Source organism: Vicia villosa, unplaced genomic scaffold, assembly GCF_029867415.1.
Source record: "Vicia villosa cultivar HV-30 ecotype Madison, WI unplaced genomic scaffold, Vvil1.0 ctg.003466F_1_1, whole genome shotgun sequence".
NCBI classification, from domain to species: Eukaryota; Viridiplantae; Streptophyta; class Magnoliopsida; order Fabales; family Fabaceae; genus Vicia; species Vicia villosa.
In genome coordinates this window covers 103,849-130,639 of record NW_026706212.1, presented here as the reverse complement: position 1 = coordinate 130,639, position 26,791 = coordinate 103,849, and the positions used below count along the sequence as shown (strand labels likewise).

At 33.9% G+C, this 26,791-nt stretch overlaps 2 protein-coding genes across 3 annotated transcripts; both read right to left on the bottom strand.

The window, feature by feature from the left end:
- Nucleotides 1–13,970: 13,970 nt before the first annotated feature.
- LOC131641034 (uncharacterized) lies at nucleotides 13,971–23,968 on the bottom strand. 2 transcript variants are annotated; one of them, XR_009295406.1, is made up of 3 exons: nucleotides 23,839–23,968; nucleotides 23,685–23,749; nucleotides 13,971–14,272 (listed from the first exon to the last, which is right to left on the bottom strand). XR_009295406.1 is itself a non-coding variant. In XM_058911358.1 (3 exons), exon 3 carries the CDS (start codon nucleotides 20,711–20,713, stop codon nucleotides 19,175–19,177), a length of 1,539 nt encoding a protein of 512 aa, XP_058767341.1. In that variant the 5' UTR covers nucleotides 20,714–22,316; nucleotides 23,685–23,749; nucleotides 23,839–23,968; the 3' UTR covers nucleotides 18,053–19,174. The 2 variants fall into 2 exon arrangements, 1 of the variants encoding a protein (XP_058767341.1); XM_058911358.1 differs by lacking the exon at nucleotides 13,971–14,272 and adding an exon at nucleotides 18,053–22,316.
- On the bottom strand, nucleotides 16,197–18,058 carry LOC131641035 (uncharacterized). The gene is made up of 2 exons (XM_058911359.1): nucleotides 17,278–18,058; nucleotides 16,197–17,187 (listed from the first exon to the last, which is right to left on the bottom strand). Exons 1-2 carry the CDS (start codon nucleotides 17,640–17,642, stop codon nucleotides 16,962–16,964), a joined length of 591 nt encoding a protein of 196 aa, XP_058767342.1. The 5' UTR covers nucleotides 17,643–18,058; the 3' UTR covers nucleotides 16,197–16,961.
- Nucleotides 23,969–26,791: the final 2,823 nt, after the last annotated feature.

Genomic DNA, 26,791 nt, shown 5'->3' with positions numbered 1-26,791 from the left:
TAGCTACCAACTATATGTGCGGTTAATATCAGGTTATGATAGATTGATGGTGAATTTCAACTACAAATAATATTTTTTCAAGTTGTTATATTATATTATTATTTCTCTATGTTAAATATATAACATTAAAAAAAGACTCGTGCCTTCAATTGAGATACACTTGTTTTCTCTCTCTTAATTTTGAGAAACACGTATACTTTCTCTCTCCAAGTATTATGAAACTCGTATCACTCTCTACTCGAAACGAAAGCTCTCTCTTTGAGTCGCTCTCGTCGAAAACTCAGAACGAATTCGAAAACCCTATCTCTCTCGATCTCATCATCGATCTCCACATTCACTCCTCTCGCTGAGCTCCATAGTCTCCATCAAAACGTCCCTGATCTACACCGCTTTTAATCTTCATTATATTTGGCTTTGAACTTTCATAGATCTTTGATTTTCATCTCTTGCGATTGTCTATTATTAGGTATCGTAAAATCACAAGTAAATTTTGATTTTTTCTTCGTATTGGACTTTATTGCTAGTCTAAACTTCTAATTTCCTCTCTGATGTTCTGTATTACTTTCCTATCCTTTGAATGAATTTGAATGTTAGGTTAAAGTTTAGCACTGTCCTTTCAATGTCAATGCATTACTTTCTTATCGATTCTGTCTATGCCTTGATCAATCTTTCTATGCATTGCTTCAGACAATTATTCTGGAAGAAGAAATAATTAACTATTGTAAGTTGCAATAATTAATACTAATAGTTATCATGTTGATTCAATCTAATATCATGCATTTTCGGTGTGATTGCAGTATGAAGGTGGGTAAGACATCATCTTTTTGAAATGTAAGATTAGATGATGGTAGAGCTTTTGCTGAGCTTGATTTTGAGGTAAAGAATTATTCTTCCTGCATTTATGCCTGCATTTCTGAAATTCTTTTGCTGACTTAGGTTTTGAATGCATATATTGGTGATTACTTTGATGTGTCTACTCTGTGAATTATGTTTGTGAAACATTATAGTGTTTTGGGCTACCTATGTGTAAAGGTCTCAAACACTTGGCCTATCTTGAAGTTAAATACTTTGTGGAATGTTTAGTTGTTTATGTTGTGTGAACTTAAAATGGTCCAGTTTATTTGGTTGTGAAAATGATAGATTGACAATAGGTCAACATGAACACCAATTTATGACCTACTATTTGAGATAGCATAAAAGAATATTTGAAGAAAAGAGGTTACCTATAAATTTCTATTATTATCAAAGTCTCTTCCTTGTATCTTTGTGCACTTGAGCAACTAAGCCAAACTGCAAAAGTAGATGGATAATTTTTTAGAGAGACATAGGCTATGCTGATTTATATTTCAATACTGTTGGAGAGTAGATTGATTCCTAAGTAATCTGCACCTAATGACTTTTTCAAAATTTACGTTCAACAGTTGGTATTCTTATGCATGTTTGTTAGAGTAACGATTAACGAAATGAGTTATTCGCTATGCTTTATCCCTGTGTATCTTGAAGGTCGAGAGCAGGAAATGTGATTTTTAACTTTAGGGAATTTTACAACTTGCTTGGAAAGACTGGAGGTACATTATATTATTATCATCCATCTAATTTTTATTCACAATGTTCAACAATGCATCTTAGTCTTACTAGTGCCTTCCTATGATGAGCTTTTTTTGAAAGCAATCAAATTAGTAAACATTTTTCCAGAGATGCTTATGGCTGATAGTTTTCGAGTGCAGTATTGTATATCTACCTTTAATTTGTATTTTATAAATGTTACTCTCTTAAGCTATCATTTTTATTTCTCTTTTATATATTTTTTAGTGTTCTGTCATGTTATTCTCTCTTGTGATAGTTTCTTTCATATAAAATATGACTTTGACAGTGCTGATACATTTCCCATCTCCTTCCAAATATAGTGACTGAGGACTTTACTTGTCCATTTTGCTTAATGCAGTGTCCGAGCTCTAAGGTATATGTTGTGGTTTTTACTATAGTAATTGCTTGTTTGACTCATGATTTAATAATTAGAGAGGTTGTTGCCCTTTTTGCTTTGTTAGAAGTTAAGAGAAAAATTTGAAAACTATTTTTCATGGAAAAGCATTGGATTTCAGTAGTTTATATACTCATTCTCTTTATTTAGCAGACGAGTCTATGTAGTTTGTGATTGGTTTTACAGTGTTGATAATTCATTTTTAATAAATTGGTTTTGTAATTTTGTTGTTAGCTAAAATCTCAAGAAAGCACAAGAATTTTATTTCATATACGACTTCATATTATCAATAAATTGTTTAGAAGATGTAAATTGCTTTATGTATTATTGCATGTTAGAAATCATGTACATAGCCACAATGAGTTTGAGGAAATTACAATGGTACCATGATTTTGTTGGAGTTTCAAATAATGGTGTTTGTGGTATATTGCCGGAAACAAACGTAAGATCTAGTCCGGAACACTTCGGTTATAGAACATTATTGAGACGAAATCTCCATGTTCGGTTTAAAAGTAAATCCTTTCTTAGGTATGCCTAAATGAAGAAACATGTTTTATATTCATTCAGTGTAAGCTTTGTATTGATATCACTTTGTAAGATTTGTATGGTTATTGATTGATTTTTGTTTTGTGTTGCTACTACTATTTGTGTCACTTTTATAGTGTTAATTACTTATAGTGTAACTTATTATTCTATCTCACTATAGTTGTTTATTTTCTATTCTACATATATTTAATTTGTTCCCTAGCAATGAATTAATAATTGAGTGTGTCTTATTACATGTGAATTCTACTAAAGGAAAATGTTCTTTTATATACTGAAATTCACTTTTATTTTGTTAGTCTGTCACCCTCTTTCACATGCCCTGCATTCTTTCCTCATGGTTAGAAGGATACAGAACTATGGAAGAGCTTATGGAGATGATAACTTGGGCACAACTTGGAGTGCATAAAAATTGGTAACCTTCATACCTTTGATGAAACCAAGTTCAACTTCACTAAAGTTGGACAAGAAGAAATCCCGTTTCAGTTTGAGGCTAGCAGTGACGGGGATGCTTAATTCTTTCTCTTAGCACCAATTGATGTTGAGAGTTCTCCTAGTTTTGTTGCCATCAATGTATGATTATCGGATTTTATTTTCTTTCTAGGATCTTTTTGTCATTTAGGTCATTGTTGAGGACTTATTCATACCAACCTCTGACTCTGGTTTATTTTCTCTTTATATTGCAAGAGCATTTTTCTCAATTTTCACTAAGCATATTGTTTCAGTGATATGTAATATGTGGATTCTTTCATAAATCATATTTTCATGCACATCCCTAGATATAATAACAGGACTTGATAATGAAAAAAAACTAGACAGTTTTGACAAACTTTGGTCTCTTCATCATGGGTGTGGAGATATGAGAATGAAAGACAAGCAGTTCTACCTATTGGTAACACTCATTTTCTTCTTTTTTTTCTTTGCAAGTGGACCCAGGAATGTTAAGCATAATTGGAGCCAAGACAATAAATTATTTGAATCTTAGAGAGATGGTTGTACAGAGTACAATGTTTATCACATTATTACCAATTTTTCTTGTTTATTTTAATGCAATACTACTTGATGTTAGGTTTGTTTCTGAACCTCAAACCTGTTGATGACATTTTCTTCACTCCATACCTTCAGGTATCCTATGATATATGCTAGCATGAAAGGACTATCAACTACATGTTTCATATCAAATCGTGGACGACAGGTGAATCAAAGTAGTACATTAATGGGTTTCTACAGCATATAGTTACTCATACCTTTGAATTACACCCAATTATCTTCTCAAACTTTAAGGTCCCATATTTTCATAAACATGCTTAAATAACTTACAATTAACTCGTAATTAGTGAAACAAATGAGTATTTTTCAGGACTTTTTGTATGTAGTACTTTATTTATGCTTGCAGCTAAAGACTATTCCTAGCCTAGATGCAAAACTTTCTGATATATGTCTTGGGACTTCATCTGCAACATCTCAAGTATCAACTACCACCCTATGGCTTTAAGAATTGTGTTAAGGAATTCAATCTGTTGATAGGGCTCTCACCGCAGCTAGTCCGGTAAATTTCACAAAAACTTAAAAGTTAGAACTGTTAGAATTCTATCTCCAAAAAGTTTAGAGGAAGATATACTTTATTATAGCATTTTGTTGTTTTTTATTTCAATATAAATAGGAGTATTAGCAAATATAAAGAATTGTGAAACAAGACTGCATGAACTATCATAACATATATTTTAAATTTCATGTAAGTTAAGGTAATGTCATGAGTAAGACAAATATGGATTCTGTTTCTCTGTCAGAGGGAATAAAATAATATTGGACAGAGTGCTAAGTTACTTGATTAAATATGTTTGTTATGGACTCATACAGGTTGTATTTGCATCAAGTGAATATTTAGATGTTGTTCTAGAGGTCCTGAATCCATTGTTGCCTTGTCATTGGAAGGGTTAGGAAAAGTTGTCTAGCACAACCACTTCCTGTAAACATGCCATTAGTATATGATTGCAATATTTTTCTTGATTCAATAGGTTTTATACTTTACTTTTGTTTATTTTGATTTGTTTGTCATGTGCATATTCTTAATTGCTACAGTTTGGGTGGCATAAGGCCTGATGCGAGCATGTCGGGAGAGGAACAAATGTGGTGCCTGCTTTTATTACTTTTCTTACTTTTATTACTTATTTAACTGAAGTAAGTTTTGGTTAAAGTGAGATGTTTCTCTATTTTAAGTATTCTTCAATGATGATCTCAACTGCTAAGTACATAAGATTGAGAGCCTTAGGTTCCCCAACAATGCTTCTCTCTCTGGCCATGCATGGAATCTTTAGTAGGTTCAAAGACACAACAGCTCCTATACATGTTCTCTCTTTGGCCATGCAAGGAATCTTTAGAGGGTTCAAAGATACAACAACTCCTTTAAATGTCATATTTGTCATGAAATTGAAGCCAAATTAGATAATATGAGAAGATGATTCACGCTACTTTTGATTCTTTCCAAACTCTTCTGATCCACCAGCTAACAACTCAACATCAATCAATGCCTTCAAGTGGAGGGTCTCACGATACGAGAAAATTTATATCTGTTGAGGAGGTCTTTTAACCCGTAAGATGCTCAAGCTATAAATATTTTGTTGTTAGTTGTTTTGTTAAAAAAATTTCATTGTCAGACAGACTTAAATGTGAGTATTTGCAAGAGTGAGTTAATCGAATGTGAGAAGTTCTAATCTATTTTGGAAATTGGATTTGTGATGAAATAAGTTATGATTTTTGAAGTTGAAACAAAATATAATGTGATTTTGATGTATTTTAGTTTTGTTAATGATACTATAAAATTATTTTTGGTTATTTTAATGCTTAGTGGGCTAGTCATAAAACATAAGGATATATAAATATGAATCAGCAAAAATTTAGCTGTGTTCTCATTCTATTGATAAAATATGTTTAAGCAAAAATTTAGCTGTGTTCTCACTCTATTGATAAAATATGTTTAAGCAACAATTTAATAATAATATTTTAAAATGTTGTCTTTTTAAACAGATGCTTATATACATATACAATTAGGACACCCTTACAAATTGTTTTCTACAAATAACTTCCATAATCTATCGTAATTAATTTTGGTTAGAATTAATTATAAAAAAAATTCAATTAGTATAACTAGTTCTAATTGATAATAATTATAAAAACAAATTAAATTTAGCTTGAGATTTACTTTGAGTATTTTGTAGTAATATTGTAGCTGAATAGTTGGGAAATATAAACTCCAAACAGGCGATTTGCTACCTTTTAAGGATGGTTTTGCTAGGAATACTTAAATATTAGTTTGAATTTTGCTAGGGAATTTCTCCCAAGATAATTAGCCGCTCATTCCATGCTACGGCAAATATTGTGGTTAATCCCCAACAAAACTCCAACTAACTGTATTTGCTAGAGATTTACTTCGAACTCGCTTCTATTTTTGCCGTAGCTAATTGCTGATTTTCTTGTAGTGAATGGAGTCAGCTTGAGATTTATTTAGTAGAGAAAGTCCACAAAAAATTCTTAAAATCATCCACGAGTAAAATGTCATAGCGATTACCATCGAAACTAAGATTTGGTCATGTCCAAAGATCACTATGCATAATATCAAAAGGAAATAAAGTAGATGACCAACACTCATAAAAAATTCGTTTTATTTGTTTTTCAAATTCATAAGACTAATAAAGAATTTTTTTTGAAATTTATTTCATAAATTTTTTTCGGTGAAAAGAATTGAAAAGATAAGCTATCAGATATCCTAAACGATTATTCCATAACTCAATGTATAAAATGTCAAAGGTGAAAAGTGTTTAGTTTTGATTGTATCGCCTTCTATCATCTGAGTTGTTACTTTTCATTAAAGGCTTCTCTGTCTGAAAATCCTTCAAAAAAAACTAAAATGATCAAATTCAACAAAAACATAGTAGTCAATGGTAAATTTTCTCACATAAACAAGATTTTTGATCAATTTAGTTGGATGCAAGATATTGTTTAAGGTTAACGAGTATTAAGAATTAGCTAATAATGCATTATTATTACAACCAATAACTAGAATATTATCACCATAAAAAATTATTGATTATATTGGAATAAGATGTAAGATAACCTTCATTTGGCGTCATGTGAGATGTGATGTGACCCTAGTGTCCATGCAGTACTATTAGTTAAGAGGAGTGTGCATATCGACATGAATATTCTCCGATGCATAGGATGATTGTCTTGCAACACGACATGCGCCTATTATGGTTTTGGTACAAGAATGTCATGTTGGCGATTGGTTGTAATTAGGTTTTTTTCAATTACCAATTGTAAGATATGGGTAAGAAGGAGTGGCACACTAGTGCCATTTAGCAGTCCAAGTAGGATAATTCCACTGATGTTGTAACTCCTAGAAGTGATTATATGCTCTTTGTTGGTGTGTTAGTAATATGATGATGCATTTGAAATTTTCTTTAACCCTTGAAAATTCTTTCTCTAGATAGAGGGCTATAAAAATTTTGCTAAGAGACGATTCTAAGCAAGATGCGTGGTACAATCACGCTCAGTAGATAAAGTGTCATAAATCATTTGCGAAACAATAACATATAGGTGTTTCCATAGGGGCTAGATTGGTTTCTTTGAGAGATGATGAAAAGGGTGTGGCATCTATCAGTGACAACATCTATTGTGTGGTCGATAACTACGTATGCTAAAACATGAATTTTGAATAGTTCGAATAAAGTATTTTTATTGGATTTTTTTTTAATGTCAATAGCAATTTTGATGAAATTTTTGATATTGAAAACGGTGAGAACTTGATGAATAGAAGAAATGGTGGTTTTAGTATCATCCTTACTTTTCAAGATACTACTCTTCTTTGGTCAATCAGGTACACCATTTTTTTATTTATCATTTATTATATAGGCTTAATTGCAACTTTGGTCCCCCTATTTTGTATTTTTCGCGATTTTAGTCCCCTCATTTTTAAAACCACGATTTTGGTCCCCCTTTTGAGTTTTCTATTGAAAAAAAGACAGGAATAGGGACTAATTTTGCAAAAAAAAAGCAAAATAGGGGGCGAAAATTGCACTGAAAACTTAAAAAGGGGACTAAAATAGTGATTTTTAAAATAGAGGGATCAAAATCAAGAAAAAGACAAAATAGGGGGACTAAAATTGCAATTAAGCCTTATTATATAATATGTTGATATAATTAGAGTTTGATCTAATTTATTTCTATAAAATCGATATCAAAGTCAAACATAAGATTAATTGGATCTCCTAGAATCACTACAAAAAAGATGCTCTGCAGCGACGTGGATAGCACGTCGCAATATGCAACATCACGTGGCAACAAAAAAATAGCGACGTGGCCCAACACGTCGCAGAAGCTAAAGTGGCAACTATGTAGCGACGTGGAGACCACATCAGAAAGTAGCGACGTGACCCCAACGTCGCAATAGGATTACATAGAAAACAGCTCCCTGGACACACAGCAGGTGTGGCAGGTGTTGAAAAGTGTGTTTGTTGATCAATGTAGCGACGTGGTTTTCACTTCGCTACATTAAATGCTTTTTTTTTCAAAAAAATTTAATATGCAGGATGTATTTGGTTTTATATAATTAATTTATTTATTTATATAATAAAATTTATATATAATAAAATTTATATAATAAAATCTATAAAATAAAATTTATATAATAAAATCTATAAAATATAATTTATATAATAAAATTTATATAATAAAATTTTATAAAATAAATTCATATAATAAACTTTATATAATAAATTCAATTAAATAAAACTAAAAATTTAAAACTAATATTTTAATAAATTAAAATGTAGAATAAGTTACATAAATATAAATTAAAAACAAATAAAATACAAAATGTTTTTAAGAGGCATCATCATCCGGAAAATAATTATTCGGATTAAAATCATCACCCACTCCGTCATCCTCCGGCTCTTGAGGAGGAACATTACTGTAATTTCCACCTCCTTGCATAAACCGTCTCATCTGCTCCTCCATCTCAGCTTGCTTCTTCAGAATGCCCTCTATCTGCCGCGCATGCTGCTCCTCCATATCAGATTGCTTCTTCCGCATCATCTCCATTTGGGCCTCATTTTCGCGTCTCGCCAATTGCCTTATTAATTCAGTTTGTTCCTGTGTCAGATTTGGTTGACGCGATCCACCCTCTCCATCCTGAACTCTTTGAAATAGATTGCGGTCACCACGTCTATAGTTGGACGCCAAATTTCCAGCCCCAAAAAAGCAACCATTAGGCCCTTTTTCTTTTATAACCTCACACCAAATGTAGTGATCAACATCCGCGTTAAGCGGCTCTCCCTCTGCTGGCATGAATTGAGGATTATTTTCCAGAAAAATGGCAAGCCGTCTATCATATTCTTCCTGCACACATATTCAATAAAAAAAATTTAAGTTAAATACTTACATGCATATTTAATTATACTAAATAAATATGTACATACTATAAATTAAAATATATTAAAAAGTTGCCACGTGATTTTCACGCCACAACTTATGATTTGTCACGTGATTTTCACGTGGCAATTTATCAATTGCCACATGAAATTCACGTCACAAATTTTTTATTAATTTAAACAAAATAAACAACGTAAATTTCACTTACAAGATACATCCTTGTGCGCTCGTCGACAAAACCTCCCGATCTCCTTGTTCGGGTCCTCGAAATCAGCTCAGGCATCAATGGTCTTCTCCCCAACTCCTTAGCCTAAATAATATAATAAAAATAATTAGTAAAATATATTAAGAATAAAGATGTAACTTAAAAATTTTAAAATTTTTACCAATCGTCGGGCATGCTCGGCGGTGCTAATACTTCCAACTATGTTGACACAACCGCCCTTTTCAGATGCCCTCATCTTCTTAAAAGTTTCTGATTTAGCCCGGAATTCTGGAGCCCTCCAATATGTAACAAGCTCCTGAAAAACCTCCTCGCCTATCCAGCTAGGACGGATGCCATGAAGCTCATAATTCTCCCTTACTCGCCGCAGCATATCAGACATTCTTTTAGAGCATATGGTATTGAAAACTTTCTGAACCATTTTTTCACTCAATGGATCCCACACACATTTCTCTTGCAATAATGTTTTGTATGACATTAAAATAACATGTTAAGTAATTATAATGAGAATTTCATCTAAATAACCATAACTAAAAAAATAAATTAAATGCACAACTTAAATAAATAACAATACCTTGTGAGATATTGGATCGAACTCTAGTATGGCCTAAGGGTAGCTTCTTGGTTCGACAGGGTTAAGCATGAAGTCGAAGGTTGTTCACATGCTTGTGTCGAAGATGCTAGGGTTGTTAGCATGTTAAATTAGGTTTTAGTGTTTAAACCCTAATTTGTTAAGTTAGCTTGTTTATTAAGTTGACTTGTGTAATGGGCCTTGTGGAAAAATCCCATTAGTTAGTATGTTAGGTTTTATTATAAATAGCATACTAGTCTCTCATCATTGCTAAGCTGCAAATCCTAATTTAGGGTGAGAGAGGTTATTTGTTATTCTTGTAAACTTGTAATCTTGTTTTAAGAGAAAGTAAAAGAATAGCAGTTATAACCAATTCTTGTGTTCTTCCTATCTTCCCTAATTCCTATTATACTTTGTTCTTGACATCGTTTTTCACAACAAATTGATGCGGTGAGCATGGACAAGATGCCTTCAACAAAGTATGAGATTGAAAAGTTCACCGGAGTGAATGATTTCGGTCTGTGGCGCTTGAAGATGAAAGCCCTACTGGTTCAGCAGGGTTGTTTGGAAGCGTTGAAGGGAGAGGCAGCCATGAATGCTGCATTAACGGCAGCGGAGAAGACAACTATAATCGAGAAAGCACACAGCGCAATTCTGTTGAGCCTTGGTGATAAGGTTCTACGACAGGTATCAAAGGAGACGACGACATCAGGGTTATGGGCGAAACTTGAAAGTTTGTATATGACCAAATCGCTGGTAAATTGACTCTACTTGAAGCAGGCTTTGTATTCATTCAAGATGGTTGAAGACAAAGTGTTGGCTGAGCAGTTGGATATGTTCAACAAGCTGATTCTTGATCTTGAAAATATTGATGTGAAGATCGATGATGAAGATCAAGCGCTGTTACTATTGTGTTCTTTGCCTCGATCACATGCTCACTTCAAAGAAACTCTCTTGTATGGAAGGGAGTCCCTGACGTTTGAAGAAGTTCAGTCAGCCTTGTAGTCTAAGGACTTGAATGAACGAAAGGAGCATAAACCTTCGACTGTTGGCGAAGGTTTGGCCGTTAAAGGAAAACTCTTACGAAAGGATGGTAAGTTTGAAAAGAAGAAAGGCAAAAGCCAGTCGAAGTCTTACAGTGGCGAAGCATCTGGCATTCGATGCTACCATTGTAAGAAGGAGGGCCACACAAGAAAGGTGTGCCCTGAACGCCTGAAATATCATGGAGGTAAGGATAATGGCAACGCTGCCATTGTTCAAGATGATTTTGAATCATCTGATATTCTTGTGGTTTCAAGTAGTGACTCTAAGAAGGAGTGGATTATGGATTCAGGTTGCACTTGGCACATGACTCCAAACAAAGACGTGTTCGAGGAATTATGTGATCAAGATGGTGGATCAGTATTGTTGGGAAACAACAAGGCTTGCAAGATTGCAGGTGTTGGATCTGTGAGATTCAAGCTCCATGATGAGTCAATAAGGTTGTTGACTGAAGTAAGGTATGTTCCTGATTTGAAGAGAAATCTGCTTTCTCTTTGTGAATTCGACAAGAAAGGATATGTTTTCCAAGGAGAGAAAAGTATCCTAAGAGTCATGAAGGGTTCGAAGGAAGTCTTGAGAAGCGTGAAGAAACAAGGCTTGTATAACCTTAAGGCTGAAGTTGTAAGTGGTTCGACAAATGTTGCATCCACGAAACCTTTGTCGAAAACAGAAATCTGGCACATGAGATTGGGCCATGTCAGTGAAAGGGGTCTGGTCGAATTAGTGAAACAAAATCTGCTTGGTGAAGACAAAGTCGAAAAGCTGAAGTTTTGTGAACCCTGTGTACTTGGAAAATCTTGCAGAGTGAAGTTCAACAAAGGCAAACAAAGAACACATGGATCCCTTGATTACATCCATGCTGATCTTTGGGGGCCTGCAAGGTGTCCATCACATTCAGGAGCAAGGTATTTTCTATCCATAGTAGATGATTATTCCAGAAAATTATGGGTATTCATCCGGAAGACTAAGGATGAAACTTTTGAGAATTTCAAAAGTTGGAAGACTCTGGTTGAAAATCAGACTGGCAGAAAGGTCAAGAGGTTGAGAACCGACAATGGCCTTGAATTTTGCAATGAGGCATTCGACAGTTTTTGTACTGCCTCTGGTATTGCAAGGCATAGAACTACTGCAGGTACTCCACAGCAAAATGGTTTGACTGAAAGGTTTAATCGAACTATTTTGGAGAGAGTCAGATGCATGTTGACTAGTGCGGGGTTAACGAAGGTGTTCTGGGCTGAGGCTATTTTGACAGCAACATATCTAATAAACAGATGTCCTTCGACAGCGTTAGATATGAAGACACCTGAAGAAGTTTGGTCGGGACATCCACCAGATCTCGACAAATTGAGAGTATTTGGCTGCGTAGCCTATGCTCACATTAGGCAAGACAAGGTCGAACCTAGAGCTCTGAAATGCATGTTCATGGGATACCCAGAAGGAGTCAAAGCTTATAGGCTATGGTGCCTAGAGCCAGGTCACAGGAGGTGTATCACCAGTCGAGATGTAGTTTTCAATGAAGCTGAAATGGCTTTTAAGAAAACTGATGATGTTGGTCGAAGTACAGAAACATCTGACGAAGAGCTGGAACAGGTAGAGATTCCTGTTGAGGTGGAGCATGTTGATGCTGAATTGCATATCCCTGATGAAGTCGAAGAAGAAGCAGAAGATACTGAGGAAGTTGAGGAAATTGACGATGACTACCTATTGTCGAGAGATAGGTCGAGAAGAGTCATCAAGGCACCTCAGAGACTTGGGTATGCAGATCTTATAGCTTATGCCTTAATCTCTGCAAGTAAGGTTCTAGACGAAGAACTTAGAGACTACAAGGAAGTTATGAGGAGTCGAAATAAGACTGAATGGCTGAAAGCCATGGATGATGAGATGAAATCTCTTCATGATAATCATACTTGGGAACTGCTCAAGAAACCTTCTAGGGCAAGGTTAGTCAGCAGTAAATGGATTTTCAAAGTTAAGGAAGGAATTGAAGGAGTGACGTCGAAAAGATACAAGGCAAGGTTAGTTGCAAGGGGTTTCACTCAGAAAGAAGGTGTCGACTTCAATGATGTGTTTTCTCCTATTGTGAAGCATAGGTCCATTCGAATGTTGCTTGCCATGGTGGCACAATTCGATCTTGAACTGGAACAGATGGATGTGAAAACTGCGTTCTTGTATGGTGATCTAGATGAAACGATCCTGATGAGGCAACCTGAAGGGTATGTCGAAAAGGGGAAGGAAGATTATGTGTGCAAGTTAAAGAGATATTTGTATGGGCTGAAACAATCTCCTCGACAGTGGAATAGGAGATTCGACAAGTTCATGGCACGCATAAGTTTCATTAGAAGTCAGTTCGACCACTGCGTTTACTTCAGATTTCGACCTGGTAATTCATTTGTTATTTTGTTGCTTTATGTGGATGATATTCTCATAGCAAGCAACAATGTTGAAGATGTGACGAGGGTGAAGGCTGAACTCAATAAGGAGTTCGATATGAAGGATCTGGGAGCTGCTTCCAGGATTCTTGGAATTGACATTCGAAGAGATAGAAAGAAGTCAAAGTTATGCTTATCTCAAGAGGCATATCTACGGAAGATTCTCGAAAAGTTTGGTATGTCGAATTCGAAGCCAGTTGTGACTCCAACAAACCCTCAATTTAAGCTGAGTATTGATCAGTGTCCCAGTACTGATGTCGAAAGAGCCTATATGAATAGCATCCCATATGCTAATATAGTTGGTTCTTTGATGTATGTTATGGTCTGTACTAGACCCGACATAGCATATGCAGTAAGTCTTGTAAGCAGGTACATGGTAAATCCTGGAAAGGCTCACTGGCAAGCATTGAAGTGGATTTTAAGGTACATAAATGGGTCTCTGAAAAGAGTCCTAATTTATGGTGGAGCCTTGGGTGAAGATGGTAAAGCAGCAATTGGAGGATATGTCGACTCTGATTATGCAGGTTGTATGGATTCCAGGAAATCTATTTCTGGATATGTTTTCACTATGTTTGGCATAGAAATTAGTTGGAAATCAACACTTCAGAAGGTTGTTGCTCTATCAACCACTGAAGCGGAGTATATTGCATTAACTGAAGCTGTGAAAGAAGCATTGTGGCTTGAAGGTGAAACACCCTTCTAAACCCCGCGGAAATTAATAAAATAATTCAGAGTAAAACATGAAAACAAGGGTGCCACAATTCAATTTAAAACAATTTATCATAAATCAATTGTCATGCTTCACTTAGGAACGAATCATCAATTTAACAAAATCATGTTTTTACACAACGGAATATTCATCATACGGATAAGCATAACATCATCTATGCAATATCCCATAAAATTAATACAATAACAACACAATAGAGTAACATCATAGACTCTAAGCTAGCGTTCCCCAGTGTTACAATATCAGAGCATGACACTGACGCTATACTTAAACAAACTGGCCTATGAGCTATCCTCACCAAAGCCAAAAGCCGTTACTCGCCAATCTGAAAATGTCAACATTAAGGGTGAGTCTCATTCAAATTAACAAATGTTATTGAATCATAAATAATAACACATCATAGTTACATCATTCACCCAATTGTTTCATAAACAGACATTCAGACAAGTTTCATCATCACAAAATAATCAACCAACACATCACCAATATTTATAACACTGGAATACATTCAATCATGTTATAAAAATATGCATATGTATAAACTAACACTATGCAGGTGGTACCAACATCATCAAATGGGAATAACCTATGACCGATCCAACATCATCAAGATATGGCCCTGCCAGCACAGATTCCACACAATGGGAATCATGCCCTTTACTGATCCAACACATCATCATGGATACAACATCATCAATGAATATGAATGAATGCAAACATACATGAACATACTTATACCATCGTCAAGTCTATGAGTAACATCATCAAATACTCATTTCATCATCATCATCATCAAAGTATGTTTATATACATTAGCATCATTCAAATATAATCAATCATCATCATCATTAAAAATATACATGTATCCACATCAATCATCATCATTAATAAGGAAGAACATACATATATCCACATCATTCTAAAACAAAGCAATCATCATCATGTAATTTCAACAAATCATCACATCATAATATTTTTCAAAACAACATCTTATATTGTCACATTTCATCATATATGTCAACAATACGTCATCCATCCAACAGACAAGATATTCAAATCATACTCACATCATCACAAAACTATCCCATAGGGTTCATCATACCAACAAACAAATCATCATAGGAATCGTGTTTTAAACATAGCTTGTATCGTTACATCTCATCATATATGTCCACACCACAACATTCATCAAAACAAGCAAAATTGTGATTTTAAAAATAATCTCGAGCTACTGCTCATTTCATCATCCTAACATTAAAGAACACTTCATAAAATTCATCCTGCTCGAAACGGCACTTAAAACAGGCCAACGGTTCAAAAGATACACATCTTTAAACTTTTCAAAATTTACTAGCAGCACGCGGCGCCACACATTGTTCGCGACGCGCTGCTAGGAAACGACGCCTTCACGGCGCCAACAAGGGACGCGGCGCGAACCGAGTGAAATAATTCTCCTCAAGCTTTCTGCCAAGCAGTTCGCGGCGCCAACACATGGACGCGGCGCGAACTGGCGATTTCACAGATTCTCCATCGCAAAATGACGGCATACGAACCTGAATCCCAAATTCCTCAACCTCGACCAAATCGATTCAAGTTGATCAAACACCACAAAACAGTCACACAACATATATCATACACACATATAACATATATTATGCATCATCAAACATCATACAACACCAAATTCATGGAAATTCATCAAAACAGATAATTATCAACAAACATCCCCAAAATCCCAACTCTATCATACGAATCAATTGACATGCAATAATATATCTATATCAGTCCTATTATCCATAACCTGATAATAGATGTTAATCGGAAGAGTCCCCCCTTACCTTAGCCAAGAATCTGGACTTTTCCCCTTCTTCTCCATCAAACCCGTAAGCTCTTTTCCTCAAATTCAGCAAGAATCTCCCATCTTCAAACTCGCTTATCTCCCTCATCGAGAACCTCCCTGACACGAATTAATATATCAAATCGAAGGAAATTTCGTGTAGAATCCGAATCTTCAAGAATTACCTGATTTGGAGTTACGAGCAGAGAGTTATGACCCATTTTGTGAGGGCTGCACCATGAATATGAAAATCTCTTTTCTCCATGAGCTCTCTCCTTCTTCCTCTTAGGTTTTCTTCTTCTAATTTCCAATTTCTTTCTTTTTTTCTTATTTTATGAAAATAAAGCAAAATAGCTTTAGTAATAGGGCCTACCAATCGCACCCCCTCCATTACTAACCACAACTTGGCCCAATAGCTTATTTTACACAATTTCCAACTTAAGTCCAATTAAAATACCAATAATCCAAGAAATTAATTTAAACTCCCATTAAATTAACAAATGTAAAATATGGGGTGTTACAGAAGGTTTTGCGAAGGAGCTGAAACTTCAAGGTCGAGGTATCACTGTTAAATGTGATAGTCAAAGTGCAATACACCTGTCGAAGAATTCAGCCTATCATGAGCGAACTAAGCACATTGATGTGAGGCTGCATTTCGTTAGAGGAGTAATCGAGCGTGGAGAAGTCCAAGTGCTGAAGGTTTCAACTGAAGACAATGCTGCTGATATGATCACCAAGACATTACCGAGTTGTAAGTTTTTCCACTGTATGCAGTTGCTAAAGCTGCATGAAGAAAGCTAGTTTGTTCTCTTGATGTTGTAGAGTTAGATCCAAGGTGGAGATTTGTGAGATATTGGATCGAACTCTAGTATGGCCTAAGGGTAGCTTCTTGGTTCGACAGGTTTAAGCATGAAGTCGAAGGTTGTTCACATGCTTGTGTCGAAGATGCTAGGGTTGTTAGCATGTTAAATTAGGTTTTAGTGTTTAAACCCTAATTTGTTAAGTTAGCTTGTTTATTAAGTTGGCTTGTGTAATGGGCCTTGTGGAAAAAGCCCATTAGTTAGTATGTTAGGTTTTATTATAAATAGCATACTAGTCTCTCATCATTGCTAAGCTGCAAATCCTAATTTAGGGTGAGAGAGGTTATTTGTTATTCTTGTAAACTTGTAATCTTGTTTTAAGAGAAAGTAAAAGAATAGCAGTTATAACCAATTCTTGTGTTCTTCCTATCTTCCCTAATTCCTATTATACTTTGTTCTTGACATCGTTTTTCACAACATACCTTAAACATTCTAAACCATTCATCTTTATTTTCGACGTCCCCATAGCTCTTAAAAGCTGATTTATACATCTGCTGAATTATATTGTTAACAATCCTAGCAGCAGTCCGACTCGGCGTAAAACTGAAACAAAAAATGAAAATGTTAGATATAAATTTATACAAAAAATGAAAATGTATACATACTATAAAAGTTTTTAAATAGGAAACTTACTTGCTTCCTTCGGGCTGAATCCAAAATCTACCGTCAACGACATGAATCTCATCGGGATCATCCCTCCCACGAAGATCAGCTCCATCTATCTCATCAACTGCGTCATCAACCTCACGGGCTGGTACATGTGTGGGATGTGGGGTGCGTGAGCCTCCAACCTGTGTGGGGCGTGGACTAGGATATCGTCCAGCCTGTGTCGGACGTGGACGGGGAGATCGTCCAGCCTGTGTGGGGCGTGGACTAGGAGATCGTCCAGCCTGTGTCGGACGTGTACTGCTGGATCCTCCCGTCTGCTGGAAGGATGAAGTCATCTGCATGGGATATGAAAAACCAGATCCTCCAGTCTGCTGGAAGGATGAAGGCATGCCAGTATGGGCGAATGGAAAGCTGGGCGGGGGCACACCAGTATGTGTGAATGGAAAGCTAGGTCCTCCCGCCTGCTGGAAGGACGAGGGCACACCAGGATGCTAGAAGGATGGCGGTACCACTGAGTACTGGAAAGATGCAGGTACCCCATACGGGAACGTGTGGGAGGAGATTAATGGGGTAAAAGCCTGAGTACTGGCTAAAGACATAGGATCAACACTCTGAGGGCGGGGACACACGGCCATGTGAGGCGCGTCACATACTACTTTCCTCGGACGTTGGGACTTCTTACCACTATCTTTACTCTTAGGTGGCATTTTACCTATTTTATTATTCATTAATAAATAAATAGATATTCATTAACACATAAATATATATTTAATAGATATCCATTAACACAAATAGATATTCATTAACACATAAATAGATATTCATTAACACATAAATAGATATTTAATAGATATTACATTCAATGTTTAGTTATTCTTCATCGTCGCTATCCACGTCATTCTCTTCATCATTCTCTTCGTCGTTCTCTTCGTCATTCTCTTCATTATTATCATCGGAAGCAAACTCTTCATCATTCTCTTCGTCATTCTCTTCATTGTTGTCATCGGATTCAAACTCTTCATCATTCTCTTCATCCACATTATTTTCAACCAACAATATAGATGCATCAACTTGATGTCCCTCAATAGTTGTATCAGACAAACTTGTAATGTCTTCAGCTGCAACCACTTCATTAATTTGATCAACATCATCAACTTGATAGGCAACATCTTCTACTTGATCGCCATTTTCAATATGACCTTGCGGTTTTGTTTTTATTACAACACACCATCCTCTTTTACGTGTCACAAATGAAGGATAAGGTACATAATAAACTTGCCTAACAATATTTGACATTATGAAAGGGTCATACTCTTTATATTTCCGGATTCCGTATGGTTCTAGGAGTTAACGTCAAGTGATTGAAATAATGATTGCAAAAATGTGATGTTTCTCGATGCAGGTAATGTGCACATATAGAACCTTCAACTCTTGCTTTATTCTTCACTAATCGCTTTGAATCACCCATGAACCTTTCAAACGGATACATCCACCTATATTGAACTGGTCCACCAAGAAAAGCTTCATATGCAAGATGCACAGGTAAATGTTCCATGGAGTCAAAGAAACCAGGCGGAAATACTTGTTCCAACTTACAAAGAATGATTGCAATGTTTTGGTCCAACTTCATGATGTCTTCCATTTTTAAAGCTGACGCACAAATATCTCTAAAAAACTGACTAATTTCAGTTAGTGGATCAAGAACATGTTTGGGTAGCGAGCCAAATGCAATTGGTAACAATTGTTCCATAAAAATGTGACAATCGTGACTTTTCATTCCATGCAACTTCCCATAGTTAGGGTCAGCACACCTTGATAAATTCGATGAATACCCATCAGGCATTCTCAAATCTTTTAGCCATCGACAAACAGCTTTAGCTTCTTGGGAAGTCAGAGTGAAACAAGCCTTGGGTTTTAATAACTATCCATTCGGTAGAGGCTTCAACTCCAACTCTCTTCTATTACACCATTTTTTCATGTCTTGTCTGGCCTTCTCATTATCTTTTGTTTTGCCTTTCACATCCATCACTGTGTTAAATACATTATCAAAAAAATTCTTCTCAATATGCATAACATCTAGATTATGGTGCAACAAGTTATCTTTCCAATACGGGAGGTCCCAAAATATACTTCTTTTTGTCCAATTGTGCGTGACTCCGTATCCTTCAATTCGGCATGCTTTGCCAGTATCTGTAAATTTCGGTAGCTCACTAACTTGTTCCCATATAGCCCATGGTGGCAATCGAGGCGGAGGCGAATCTTTCACTCGTACATCTTTTTTAAAGTTTGTCATGTTTCTTCTATAGGAGTGATTTCGTGGTAGGAATCTGCGGTGACAGTCAAACCACGAGCTTTTCCCACCTTTATCCAACGTGAACCCTTTGTTGTTTCCCATGCAATGCGGACAACCTATTTTGCCATGCGTACCCCAACCAGACAACATGCCATATGCTGGAAAGTCATTGATGGTCCACATCAAGGAAGCTCGCATTGTAAAGTTTTCTTTACGTGATACATCATAAGTCCATTCTCCAATCCACAATCTCTTCAAATCATCAATTAAAGGTTGTAAATACACATCAATTCCTGCTTTTGGACTCGAAGGTCCTGGAATGACGCACGTCAAAAACATGTATGGTTTTGTCATGCACATCTCAGGAGGGAGGTTGTAAGGGGTTACAATAACTGGCCAACAAGAATACATACTTCCCGACGCTTGAACATAAGGAGTAAAACCATCTGAGCATAATCCAAGCCTAACATTTCTAGGTTCTGCGGAAAAATCAGGATGTATTCGATCAAAATGCTTCCATGCCTCGCCATCAGATGGATGCCGCATAGTGCCTGAACTTGTTTTATTTGTGTGATGCCATGTCATTTGACTTGCAGTGTGCATTGAAGCAAACATTCTTTTTAACCTTGGTATTATCGGAAGATAAAACATGGACTTTACCGCTACACGGTCTTGATTAGTGTTAACGGCTCTACTGGGAACTTTATATCTTGGACTCATACAAAACTTACATTCCTCCAACAACCCATCTTGAGTACCAAACTCATTGTCGTAAAACAACATACAACCATTAATGCAACAATCAATCTTTCTTACTCTTAAGCCCAACTTCGACACCAACTTCTTTGCTTCATAAAACGTTGTAGGCAAGTTGTCTTTCATTGCAGTTGAGTCCAACATCATTTTTACGAAGAATTCCAAACACTGATCAGGAACATTCCAATTTGACTTGGCGGCCAACAATCTCACACACATTGATAACTTTGATTCAGACGATCCATCAAACAACGGCGTATTCATCTCATTCAACAACTGATAAAATTTCTGCGCTTCCTCATTCGGCAACTCTTCCCCACCAAAATCTTCAGGTTCATCATAGGTCACGTTCACACCAAAAGCATCCTCAACCATGTCACAAATCAGATTAAAGTTTTCCTCATATTCCATAGGCGACCGACTACTTGAAGCATGAGAGTTGCTAGTCTCCGGTATGTTACTAGGCAGTTCTTCACCGTTAAACGTCCAAACCCAATAATTTGCAATGAAACCCCTTCTATCCAAATGAGATGTTATTACCTGTGGGTCACTAATTATTGATCTACATTCACATTTAAGACAGGGACACCTAACTCCTCATTCAACTCCATGGTTTGGTTTGTTTATTTCTCTATTTTAATATGTTTTTATATTTTATTTTATTTTTATTGTTATTTGATTTTCGTATTTAATTTTCAGCTTTAACAGTCTGCACGGAAACAATCATATCTGGAGTTCCAGGAGTCCGATTGAGGCGTTCTAATAATCGCCGGAAAGCTAAGAGAAAGAGCTACAATTCTTATGTTGGAGTCGAAGTCAGAATCGGACTGTAGAAGGGCCAGAATATTCGTTGAAGTTGCAGCACTAGTTTTAGTTAAGTTTCGGGTCAATTGGTTTTGGGCCTGGGTCGTATGTTTGACCCAGTTGGATTGTAAAACGGGTTGTGGTTTTGACTTAGGTTAGGCAGCCGCAGTTACTGTTCATACGGTCACTATTCACGAAATTCTTGAAGCTTGTACAAATTGATCCATGGCGAACTAATCACTTTTGGTTGATCTACCGAATTCAGGTTCCGAAACTATGAGATTATTATAAGTTTTGCAATGAAATTCCTTTTCCTTCAATAATATATTTTGTTTATCTTTTGCTTAATTTGATATTCGTAATATATGTTGTTTGGTTCGATTGAATTATGTTTTTCAACTTATCTGCGTGTTTATCGTATGCTTAATCGTTAACCCGCTTATCGCTTAACCGAATGCTTAATTCGGCAAACGGAAAACATAATTCGTATAATATTGTTACGCTTGTTGATTATATTGTAATCGAACGGGAAAGGAATCCGCTTAGGATAGTGAGATTTTAATAATCGATGATTGGTAGGAACTGAATCGGTAGATTGACTTGTTTCCGTAATCACTTATTTCAAAACAGCTTATTTTCAGAATCACTTATTTTAAGCACTTTTTCTGTAATTCGACCACCAAACCAACCCCCCCAATTTCGATTTCAGTTAGTAATAATTAAGAGTCCTTGAGAGACGATATTCGAGTTACCTTACCGTCGTACTACAGTTTTGCAGTTAACTCGTTTTTGACCCGCGCGCGACAGCGGATCAGTCACGTTCACACCAAAAGCATCCTCAACCATGTCACAAATCAGATTAAAGTTTTCCTCATATTCCATAGGCGACCGACTACTTGAAGCATGAGAGTTGCTAGTCTCCGATACGTTACTAGGCAGTTCTTCACCGTTAAACGTCCAAACCCAATAATTTGCAATGAAACCCCTTCTATCCAAATGAGATGTTATTACCTGTGGGTCACTAATTATTGATCTACATTCACATTTAAGACAGGGACACCTAACTCCTCCTTCGCTTCGACATAATTCCTGAGCAAACGCCCAACTGATAAACCCTTCAACTCCAACTATAAAATTGAGTTTAAGTCTCATTCTTCCTGAAAATATTCTATCGTACATCCAACTACGATAATACCGATAATATTCCATACTGCATATTTATACAATCATTGTCATTTTGAGTTAGTAATATTAATCAACTTAATATTATTCTTAGACGTATACTACACATGTTATATTGAATATATGTTAACCATAAAGTTATTATTTTATTAACTACACATTTTAAACTACACATACTGAAAATATTATTTAATAAAAATACTACTAATATTTTTAACTACACATGTTATATTAAAAATACTACTATTAAATATTTTTAACCACACATGTTATATTTTTAACTACACATGTTATATTAAAAATACTACAATTAAATATTTTTAACTACATATGTTATATTTTTAACTACACATGTTATATTTTTTTATTTTAAATATACATATATAATATATATTATACTTTTAATATATATTTTAATTTAAAAAAATGTATTTTCAATTTAATAACAATAACATATATTTCAATTTTAGAAATATACCATATAATCATATTATATTTTATTTTATTTTAAATATACCATATAACATATATTCTACTTTTAATATATATTTTAATTTTAAAAAAACGTATTTTTAATATAATAACAATAACATAACATATATTATTTTTCTATTTAACATATATTCTTTTTTAGTAATATTCAGTTTTTAAGATTAATATCATAAAATACATATATTTTATTTAAAAAATAAAAAACAGATTTTAAAAATAAAGCTAAACATTATTTATGATGCACGTGATTACTTATATTTTTTTATTTTAAATATACATATATAATATATATATTATACTTTTAATATATATTTTAATTTAAAAAAATATATTTTCAATTTAATAACAATAACATATACATATTTCAATTTTATAAATATAACATATAATCATATTATATTTTATTTTATTTTAAATATACATATATAATATATATTCTACTTTTAATATATATTTTAATATTAAAAAATGTATTTTTAATATAATATTAATAACATAACATATATTCTTTTTCTATTTAACATATATTCTTTTTTATTAATATTCAGTTTTTAAGATTAATATCATAAAATACATATATTTTATTTAGAAAATAAAAAACAGATTTTAAAAATAAATCTAAACTTTTTTCTATTAATTTTTAAAATTCTAAAATACATATATAATAGTTTTTCTAATAGTTTTTTTATACAATATTATTCTAAACATTTTTCTAACATAATAAATCTAAACATTTTTCTATTAATATTTAAACAACATTGGAAAATATATTACACCCTAAATTAATATCCTAATTAAATTTAAACAACAAAATAATATTTAATCTATAATTTCATTTTATAATAACCTAATTAAAAAATAACTTAATTAAAAAAATAACCTAAAAAAATGTTTAAAAACTTACCTCTTCTTCAATCTTCTCCTCCTTCTTCTTCCTTCACCTTCTTCTCCTCCTTCACCTTCTTCTTCCTTCAAATTAAATGGAAAAAAAAAATTAAACTATATATTGACAGCATAAAACACAGTATGAACACAAAATTATAAAATATTTTGAATACCTTGTAGTGCAATTGAATGAGATTGAAAGTTTGGGGATTTTGGGAGAGGAGAAAATTTGGGTTTGTAGGAAATGGGGGATTTTGGAGAGTTGCAGAGAAGAAGAACAAGAAAATGCGTATGAAATGGTAAAGGGGAAGAAGAAAAATGCGTGTATTAATTAACACATCAGCGACGTTAACATCACGTCGCAACTTTGCCACGTGGGTTACACGTCGCTACTCTCAAACGGTCATAACAATTATTACATACTCTGCCTCATCTGTACAAGTGGCAGAGTTATTTTCCCAAGTAAAAGGTTGCGACGTGGGGCTAACGTCGCTACAAAATTTTAAAAAAAAAAATTAAATCTCCCTCCAGCTACAACGTTAAAGTTTGTATTTTTTTATTTTTTACTTTGTAGTAGCGACGTGACTCACACGTCGCAACTGTTTAAAAAAAACCCTCTGACAAGTCTGATTATAACGTTGGATTGATTTTTTTATTATAAAAGTTTGTTGTGACGTGGGTAACACGTCGTAACCTGTGACGTGTAAAACACGCCGCTAATATATGTCGCAGGAGAACACATTTTTTGTAGTGTATCATATCATTACTATTTATATCCATATTTCATATGTCTAGTGTTAAACCTAAAAAATATGTTAAAAGTCTTATATGGAATAAGATATAATTTAGAGATATATTTATAAATGAAACAATTCTTTCTTTATAAATTCTACATTGGCTTGCTATATATTGTCATTCACATACACACAAAAAGCACCTCGCTTGTTTTGTTTGAATACTAATCGCAAGACTACATAAATACCGAAAGGCACATACCGCATTCTCATCCAAATATTGGCTCTTTATGTTAGGGGATATATTGCCACTTGCTTGATGCATTGTTGCGTCAATGTCATATCTACTAGTGTGTTTTTTGTTTTGTTGTCGGCAAAAAAGCTCCAATTTTGCTCTCAATTTCTAAATTTCGGACTTCAAGATAATTAACGATTGTATTCCTACTAGAAAGAACACATGCTCTAATAGTTTGTATGACTTGTGAAATTGGTAATCCTAACATTGTTAGAATTTAAAATCTTGTAATAGATTAAGGGTCCGTTTGATGCGCAGGATAAAAGACAGGATATGATAAGTTAATTCTATCTCAATCCAGTGTTTGCTGACACAATAGATTTGGATAAGTTAATCCTGAAACTTATCCTATCCTGCCTCACTAGTTCAAATTGTTATCCTGAAAATGAGCTGGGTTAGAATCCGATAGGATAGGATAAGAAAATGATTTACTAATTTACCTCCATAAAATATCATTTAAAATAAAAAATTAAATATGACAAAATATAAATAAAAATTAATTTGATACTAAAATAAAAATATTAATAATTAATTTAATAAAATTAAAAATTAGAATATTTAAAAATAAAATAATTATTAAAATTTTAAAAATATAAATTCTAATTTTATTTTTTATCAAATTAAATATATGTTCTTTCAAGGGTAATTTTGTTATATATATATATATATATATATATATATATATATATATATATATATATATATATATATATATATATATATATATTATTTGAAATTATTTATTCAATAGTATCAATGAGTATTTTTTTTATTATTGAAAAATATTATTCTTTTATCAATTTATTAATTTTAAAATATTTTACAAAATAATTTTATATATATATATATATATATATATATATATATATATATATATATATATATATATATATATATATATATATATATATATATACTATTTGTTATCCTCTTTCAACCAAACACATGATAGAATAAGTCTTATCATGTTTGTATCATATCCTATCTTTATCTTGCTTGATATCCTATCATGTCTCTATCATATCCTGCGCACCAAACAGGCCCTTAGGGTAATCAGCATCAGCATATACAATAGATCACGAGTTACGACAAAAATGAGAGACATTAGATATCACTTAAAACTTTTATGGTATTAGTATAAGAGTTTACTCATTAATAAAAGGGATTAATCTCTAATTTTTTTTAAATAATGTGAGGCTATCAATTCAGACTTTTATTTCAAAAATCTTCTCTTTAAATATGAGTTTGTATTTCTCTCAAGCACAAGACATCATTCACATACAATTGTATTGCTGTTGTCACCCTTACCATATATATCACATGCATTTCAACAGAACAATGTTGCTTGACCGACACTTTATTAAGAAGACTTTTGATACAAGGAACCGATTTCTTACTCGAACTATCGACTTTGATATCACATATGGATTATGAGGAGCACCCATATTAAGTCAAGAACAATCACACATGTGAGAGAAACACCACATATTCACCCAAAACCTTAAGACATTGGATATATGGGTTCTCTCGCTTATGAAATATTCAACCTCTAATTTTGCAAATAATGTGCGACTTATAATTCACACTTGTATCTCAACAATCTTTGCCTTAACCGTGAGTCCATCCACTATGTTCTCTCTTACGCGGAAGCTATTTATCCACATATACTTGTATTGTCATTAACACCCACCATGTCACAAACACTTCAACTGAGCATGCCACCTAACCACCACCATATCAAGAAAACATTTAATACAACGTCTCTTATTTGAATCATCGACTTTGACATTACTAATGAATTATGATGAAAAACATTCATATTGTGTTAAGGATACAACTACACAAATAAGAAAGATATCATATATTCACACAAAACTATAAAGTATTTAATTTATAACTCATATCATTTATAAATTGTTTAACCTCTATTACTTTTAATAATTTGTGACTTGTAATTCATATTTATATCAACAAAAATATTAATTTTAGTTGTGTTTGTTAGTTGTCTAAAGAAAAAATAAAAAGTGAAAAAGAACTAAGAAAAATAAGAGTATTAATAAATGGTTAAGTGAGATAGTGATGGGAATAAAAAAATCT

Bases quoted from the DNA above. Each gene is read 5' to 3' on its own strand.
- LOC131641035 (XM_058911359.1), bottom strand. From the start codon at position 17,642: ATGCCTTCATCCTTCCAGCAGACTGGAGGATCTGGTTTTTCATATCCC. The intron at 17,188-17,277 runs GTAAGTTTCCTA...TTTTTGTTTCAG, and splicing joins ATTCAGCCCGAAGGAAGCAA to TTTTACGCCGAGTCGGACTG.
- LOC131641034 (XM_058911358.1), bottom strand. From the start codon at position 20,713: ATGGAATATGAGGAAAACTTTAATCTGATTTGTGACATGGTTGAGGAT.